The 8,068-nt window shown below is 41.7% G+C and overlaps 1 protein-coding gene across 1 annotated transcript; it reads right to left on the bottom strand.

Moving 5' to 3' along the window:
- Positions 1-404: 404 nt before the first annotated feature.
- LOC127942015 (uncharacterized) lies at positions 405-4,820 on the bottom strand. The gene is made up of 3 exons (XM_052537526.1): positions 4,081-4,820; positions 3,613-4,002; positions 405-747 (listed from the first exon to the last, which is right to left on the bottom strand). Exons 1-2 carry the CDS (start codon positions 4,501-4,503, stop codon positions 3,616-3,618), a joined length of 810 nt encoding a protein of 269 aa, XP_052393486.1. The 5' UTR covers positions 4,504-4,820; the 3' UTR covers positions 405-747; positions 3,613-3,615.
- Between the last annotated feature and the right edge of the window lie 3,248 nt (positions 4,821-8,068).

The raw sequence follows: 8,068 nt of genomic DNA, 5'->3' as shown, positions 1-8,068 counted from the left end.
GAGAGGCTGGATGGGGATGGCAAATCCATAGAGATTACCTTGTGATCGGACACACCTAGGTCATACACCTGCAGGTTGGTGAGAGGGGCAGAGTTAGTAATGACCAGGTCCAGGGTATGCCCCCTGGTGTGTGGGGGAACACCAACAAGTTGTTTTAAGTTAAAGCAGTCCAGTAGTTGAAGAAATTCAGCTGAAAAACGGCAGGAGGGGGTGTCAACATGGATGTTCATATCACCTAAAATTATAACATCGGCGGAGGATGTGCAGAAAGTTGTGAGGAGATTTGACATCTCAGTGATAAATGATGGGTTTGATTTTGGTGGTCGGTAGATGAGAAGGAACAACACAGGGGAAGGGGACTTACATTTAAATGCAAGGCATTCAAATGAAGATAGTTCAATTCAATTCAATTCAATTCAAGTTTATTTGTATAGCGCTTTTTACAAAATAAATCGTTACAAAGCAACTTTACAGAAAATTATGTTTCTACAATATTTAGTAGTAGCTAGTAGTTTGTGCACATTTGACAGGATTTTAGAAAAAAAAATAATAATAATACAAGACGTAGTCAGCTAGACGATGAACTATCAATATTATTAATTAAGTTATTATATGATTCAGTCACACATTTAGCAATAATTGTTAGTTCTGTTTGTTGATTCAAGGTTAGCATCATCTGGGGTCCTCTGAGGGTCAGCATCATCTCTTCTCAGGTGTTCTGGATCCAGACTGGAGCTTGTTTAAATCCTAGTTACCACGGGATGTAATTCCCGTGGCGAAACATAGAAACAAAATACAGACATCATTTGCATAGCTGCTGATCCAACAAAGTAAAATTAGTTTAACCCGAGCTAATGAATAAAAATGCAACTTTGAACAGATGCAACTACACTCACAATTAAAAAGATACATTATTCGAATGCTTGGCGAAAGAGATGTGTTTTTAATCTAGATTTAAACAGAGAGAGGGTGTCTGAACCCCGAACATTATCAGGAAGGCTATTCCAGAGTTTGGGAGCCAAATGTGAGAAAGCTCTACCTCCTTTAGTGGACTTTGCTATCCTAGGAACGACCAAAAGTCCAGCGTTTTGTGACCTTAGGGTGCGTGATGGGTTGTAACGTGGTAGAAGGCTAGTTAGGTACGCTGGAGCTAAACCATTTAGGGCCTTATAGGTAAGTAATGATAATTTGTAACTGATACGGAACTTAATAGGTAGCCAGTGCAGAGACTGTAAAATTGGGGTAATATGATCATATTTTCTTGACCTGGTAAGGACTCTAGCTGCTGCATTTTGGACTACCTGTAGCTTGTTTATTGACGAAGCAGGACAACCACCTAGAAGTGCATTACAATAGTCCAGTCTAGAGGTCATGAATGCATGAACTAGCTTTTCTGCATCAGAAACAGATAACATGTTTCGTAGCTTGGCAATGTTTCTAAGATGGAAGAATGCAGTTTTTGTAACATTGGAAATATGATTTTCAAAAAACAAATTGCTGTCTAATATAACACCCAGATTTCTGACTGTAGAGGAAGTAACAGTACATCCGTCTAGTTGCAGATTGTAATCTACAAGATTCTGTGTAGTGTTTTTTGGTCCAATAATTAGTATCTCTGTCTTATCCGAATTTAATTGGAGAAAATTGTGTGTCATCCAATCTTTTACATTTTTAACACACTCTGTTAGCTTAGATAATTGGGAAGTTTCATCTGGTCTCGTTGAGATATATAGCTGAGTATCATCAGCATAACAGTGGAAGCTAATTCCGTATTTTCTAATAATATTACCAAGGGGCAACATATATATTGAAAATAGAAGGGGACCTAGGACGGATCCTTGTGGCACTCCATATTTTACTGATGATAAATGAGATGACTCCCCATTTAAGTAAACAAAATGGTAGCGATCGGACAGGTAGGATCTAAACCATCTTAGAGCCTGCCCTTGAATACCTGTATAGTTTTGTAATCGATCTATGAGTATGTCATGATCTATGGTGTCGAACGCAGCACTAAGATCAAGTAAGACTAGAAATGAGATGCAGCATTGGTCTGACGCAAGGAGCAGGTCATTTGTAATTTTAACAAGTGCAGTTTCTGTGCTATGGTGGGGCCTAAAACCTGACTGAAATTCTTCATACATATCATTTTTATGCAGGAAGGTGCTCAATTGAGCAGACACAACTTTCTCTAAAATTTTAGACATAAATGGAAGATTTGAAATAGGCCTATAATTTGCCAGTACACTAGGATCTAGTTTTGGTTTCTTAATAAGAGGCTTGATAACCGCCAGCTTGAATGGTTTTGGGACATGTCCTAAAGTTAACGACGAGTTTATGATATTGAGAAGCGTTTCTTCTGCTACAGGTAACAGCTCTTTCAGTAATTTTGAGGGTACAGGATCTAATAAACATGTTGTTGGTTTAGATACAGTGATAAGTTTATTTAGCTCTTCCTGTCCTATGGTTGTAAAGCACTGCAGTTTATCTTTGGGTGCGATGGATGAAACTGAAGTGTTATACGCTGTAGAATCTACATTCGCTATTGTATTTCTAATGTTATCTATTTTATCAGTGAAGAAATTCATAAAGTCATTACTATTTAACGTTGGTGGAATATTTGAATCAGGTGGCATCTGGTAATTTGTTAACTTAGCCACTGTGCTAAATAAAAACCTAGGATTGTTTTGGTTATTTTCTATGAGTTTGTGTATATGCTATGCTCAGTTTTTAGAGCCTGTCTATAGCTGGACATACTGTTTTTCAATGCAATTCTAAAAACTTCTAAGTTAATTTTTCTCCATTTGCGTTCAAGACTACGAGTTAATTTCTTGAGAGAGTGAGTATTACTGTTATACCATGGTACAGTACGTTTTTCTCTAACTTTTTTCAATTTGATTGGGGCAACAGCTTCTAATGTATTCGAGAAAATAGTGCCCATGTTGTCAGTAATTTCGTCTAATTCGTGTGTATTTTTGGGTACAAATAGCTGTTGAGATAGATCAGGCAGGTTATTTGCGAATCTTTCTTTGGTGGCTGGAACAATAGTTCTGCCCAGACGGTAACGCTGCGACATATAGTTAATATCAGTTATACGCAGCATGCACGATACAAGGAAATGGTCTGTAGTAGCAGAAGTATTTCAAAAGAGTTAAACCTGTATCCTGTTTTCTGGGTAACATTGAGAATATCACTATATATTGTTGCAACACCCCCGCCATGACCAGTCTGACGGGGCTCATGCTTATAACAGTAGTTTGGTGGAGTAGACTCATTTAGACCAAAATAATCATTTGGTTTTAGCCAGGTTTCAGTCAAGCAGAGTAAATCAAAACTATTATCTGTGATCATTTCATTTACAATAACTGCTTTTGGTGCGAGTGATCTAATATTTATGAGCCCAAACTTTACAAATTGTTTTTGTTCATTTACTTTACATTTTTCTGGTTTAATTACGATAAGATTTTTTCTAGATCCTACATTATATTTATATTTTGACCTCACTATTCGGGGAACAGACACAGTCTTAATAGGTTTTACAGCGCAAGTACCTTTAGCATTTAAGCGGTTAGAACAAAACTCATCATAATGGTTATTTGAGAATTGTCTTACTAGTCACATGGAGCGAAGTGTCCTGGAGATGTTGTCAGAGAGAAGCTCCACTCCAATTCTGCTGGGGTGTAATCCATCAGCGCGAAACAGTCTAGGACGCTCCCAGAAAAGATTCCAGTTATTAACAAATAGCAGTTTCTGTTCTTTACACCATGACAACAACCATTCATTTAAAGCAAAAAGTCTACTGAACCTTTCGTGTCCTCGTCGATACGTGGGCAGTGGTCCTGACACGACGATCGTCGCCGCGGGCGTCGTGCTGCGAACCGTCTCGATCAGGCTCCTGAAGTCCCTCTTCAGCGTCTCCGTCAGCCGCAGCGTGGTGTCGTTAACCCCGGCGTGAAGCACGACCGCTCTGGGGCTCTCGCCGTCCTTCAGGATCGCGGGTATCTGCACAGAAACATCGAGAACACGAGCACCAGGCAAACAATGAGTGTGCACTTTACCTTCGGCTAACGTAGCACTTACGTGTCGGACGATGGAGTCTCCGATGATCACAGCGTCGCGTCCTGTCTCGCGGAGGGGAGCGAAGCGGTTCTGGATGGAGAGCTCGAAGGCAGGAGGGGGAGAAGTAGTCACCCGGGACCCAGCTCGCGTCCTCCGCTGTGGATGCACCCAGGGTCCGTGGTGTCCCGGAGTCGCAGTGAAGGACATCTGGGAAGATCGCGTCCTGGGTGCACCGGGCCTACGCAGAGAAACACACGGAGTAGACGTGGTGGGACTGTTAACAGCACGCTGTATACTTACCCCGGACTTGTGAGCGTCAGCCCGGGATGATTCCAGCGCGGCTCTCCGCTCTCTCAGCTGGGCCTGCCTCTGTTCCAGGTCGCGAATCTGCTTCCCCACGGCCTCGAGCTCGAGCTGCACAGAGTGGAGACATTCATCCGCCATTAAAGCAAGTAACAGTGAGTACAGCAGTGTTAATGTGTGAGAATAGAGTATTAGCAATGTAAGCGCAGTTAGCAGCAAACACGCTTGCTGATGCTAACTGGCTAAAAGCTAATAGCGGACCCGGGAGATCAAAATAAAACTAGTGATAGCGAGGCGCTCTGATTGTTTTTGTTGTAGAATACAATAGAGGATATATTCACGCGTTATATAAACGGAAACAATGATGTATAAAATTGATTTTTAAGTTAAAAATAGTCAATGAAAAGAATATAGTGACGGAGCTCAAACGCAGTACAGCCGTCAACAGCAAACAGGAAGTGACGTCAATAAACAACTTCCTTGCCTTGCCAAACTAAATTGTTCAGGTAATGGTTGCAGAGATAAATCCAGATCGCTGCGATGGATGACTGACAGGCCGCCACCACGCCCCGTGCTGCGAGCTTTCTGGAGGTTGCTATAACCTTGGGGACAGCTCTCGTTTAAAGAAAAAAAGGTATTTGGTTGGTGCCAGGTCTCTGTAATGCACATATAATCCAGAGATTTTTCCAGGATATGGTCATGAATGAGGCAGGATTTGTTTGTAATAGACTGTGCATTTAAGAGTTCGATTTTGCTACTTGATGAAGCAACAAATCTTTGCACTGGCCGTAACAGACTGGAGTCCACTCCACGTTTTGCATTCAGCTCACTGAGAGGTGTTACCATGGAGACATCCAAACTACTTAGCCGATAGGAGGCAGCACTCTGATGACGTGTATGTGGTGCGACAGTTCGTGTTGCTGACCAGAGAGCCGGGATGGTAGGACTTGTCTGTGAGCAGACAAACTTTCTGCGGGAACTTCTATGGAGATAGCGTGGACGGCGGAGAATTCCTAGTTGTTTAAGCACTGCAATGCACGGTGGAGTGAGGAAACTGTTGAGATTCATCAGCTGGTTAATGGAGTAACTCAACATAGTGGAGGCGGCGGCGCGGAAAAACGGCCGTTTTTAGCCGCGTAGCAGCTGCGATGCACGAGCAGCGACGACCAATTCCAGGGAGACTCCGAGCAGGTGTTTTGCTAGCGGCAACAGGTAGGCCACCGCTAGACTCAAAAGCTACCTGATAACGTTAGCTATCTAGTAAGGTCCACAGTTCGGTGGTGCGGGAGGTAAACAGGTTTTTTTTTTTTTTTTTAAATGTCCACTGGTCGGTGGCGAGGGTAGAGGATAGTAAAAGATAAAAAGGTAAAAGATAAAAAGGTTAAAAACTTGGCGTTGTATGGCACTAAGGCCAAGTCCGATCGCCACTGGTCAAAGCCTCCCGTCTACGTCGTGGGTCAAAAAGTGTGGCTTTCTACCAGTAACATTCCATTGCGATCCGTTTCTAATAAACTAGCTCCCAAATTTATCGGCCCGTTCACTATCACCAAGATCATTAGTCCGATGACAGTCCGCCTCAAACTACCTCCTGCGTACAAGAGGATACACCCCGCCTTTCATGTGTCCAAAATTAAACCCGTGTTTTATGCACATATTAATCCGCCTACTCCGGTTCCCCCGCCACCGCGTATCGTAGATGGGGAACCGACATATTCGGTTAATCGTATTCTGGACTCGAGACGGAGGGGATGAGGATTCCAGTATCTGTTGGACTGGGAAGGTTACGGTCCGGAGGAGAGGAGTTGGGTACCTGCTAGGGACATATTGGATCACTCCCTTATTGATTAATTCAATCAGCAGGTAGGCCCTTCTGGGAACTCCAGGAGGAGTTCTTAGAGGGGGGTACTGTCACGGTTGGTAAACCGTGATCTCGGGTTGTTTACACTTTGTGGTGAATTCTGTGTGTTCTGCGTCTGCACTGATTAGTTGTGGGCGTCTCCGTTAATTGTATCAGCAACAGCTGCCACTCATTACTCATCTCCTATATAATGGCTTGTCTCACGCCTTGTGTTTGTGAGATCGTTGTTTCATGTCGTTGTGTTTACCCCCGTCTGGCTTCTGTGTAGTTTGCGTTGGATGTCTGTGTTTCCCCAGAACCTCATCCACTCTGCGCACGATCACTCAGCCACGGACACTTACCTTCGGCTCTGTTCCCCGCAGTTCCTGTGCCACTCTCTCCTGCTGCCTCACACCGTCAACACCCGGACTCCTCACCTACACTCCATTACCGTCTGGACTTCTCACCGCCTTAATCATCCCTCTGGAGTGTTTCCGCATCATCGTCTTTGTGTGTCTTTGTACCATATCTCATCATCTCATTAAACCTTGTTAACTCGCTATTGTTTCCAGACTGTCCTTTCACCAACCGTCACAATTTGTTCCACTGGAAAAAAGATCCTGATTAATGTAGGCTTTTTTTTTTTTTTTTTGGTTCCCGGTTTGCCCTCTCTTTCACCTCAGCAGGGTCATTGTGACATATTAGTTGAACTGGAGGTGGCATGTATTTTTCTTTCTTGCTCTTTCACTAAATATTTATATTTACATGTATTATATTTGTATATCTGTGCCTGGAATGGCTGCTTATGAGATCATTTATTTTGCCTTTGGGGAGGAAGTATTTTTTTTGCGAATAAATGCACTTCCTTCTCCCTTACAGGCCCGGATTTTATGTTTATCCATGTTGTAGAAAACTACCGCGTTGTAATGCCTTTTCCATAATTAGGCTGATGGCAGGAAACTCAAACTAAATAAATTGGTGTATAAATGGTGGAATGTGGTAAGGAAAAAAAACACAAGACATGCGGCTAAAAAAAGGAGGTAATTTGCTATGGAAAGCTGTCATAAATTTCTGAAGACTGACTTTAGGCTTAAAAGGACAACATTCACGTTGTGTTTGTTTGTTATCTTCATCCGTGTTGCTCTGTTACAGTTCTCCAGTGTTTCTGAGCTGAGCTGAAGTTGTAATTGTTTCCGTACTGCAACATTGTGCTCTTTGACTGGATTGTTTCCTGTGTGTAATCAGGCAGATCTATTGAACACTGATCACTAAGGTTATGTCAAGATTTAAAGCGCACTTCCTTGTCTGATTGGTGTAAATCTCAAATTCGCATTGATCAGTGTTGCACATTTATTTCTTATCATCATCACAGCAAATGATTGAAACATTCTCATTTGTTGAAGCAATCATGGCATTTTAGATTGCTTCTGCATGTTTTGTTTTTTTCTTTGTGCTTCACCGTGTTGCTTTAGTACTTTCAAACCAGGCCTAATGTAACATCTCCTATAAATCCTCTGCTACATAACAATATTAATAAATCCTAAATAAAAAGGAGAACTGGAGATGAGGGTTTAGTTGTAGGCCAGATTAGGTAAGTATCTGTATTAGAACCATATTTGAAAGGATCACAAATTGAATGCTAAAAATCAATTATTGTATGCTTTTCTGTTGTTTACATGCATGCAACGATTTAAGGAATTATCTGTGCCAGAAAATGTACTTTTTATAATAAATTCAGACTTTGATTAAATAGGCTATAAATCTACAGTTTGAGCCAAGTTTAATGGTAAATGAAAACTGAAATGATAAAGCCATTTTAATCAGATTGTTTAATTTTTTTTTTTTATTATTATTAGTCATATGTATATT

The sequence above is a fragment of the Carassius gibelio genome, chromosome A21, assembly GCF_023724105.1.
Source record: "Carassius gibelio isolate Cgi1373 ecotype wild population from Czech Republic chromosome A21, carGib1.2-hapl.c, whole genome shotgun sequence".
Lineage (NCBI taxonomy): Eukaryota > Metazoa > Chordata > Actinopteri > Cypriniformes > Cyprinidae > Carassius > Carassius gibelio.
Note: the sequence above shows the minus strand (reverse complement) of the source record. Positions and strands in the feature narration are given on the sequence as shown.

Excerpts from the sequence above, each read along its gene's own strand:
- LOC127942015 (XM_052537526.1), bottom strand. The coding sequence starts at position 4,503 with ATGGCGGATGAATGTCTCCACTCTGTGCAGCTCGAGCTCGAGGCCGTG. Across the intron at positions 4,003-4,080 it reads GAGACTCCATCGTCCGACAC|ATACCCGCGATCCTGAAGGA; the intron begins GTAAGTGCTACG and ends GTTTCTGTGCAG.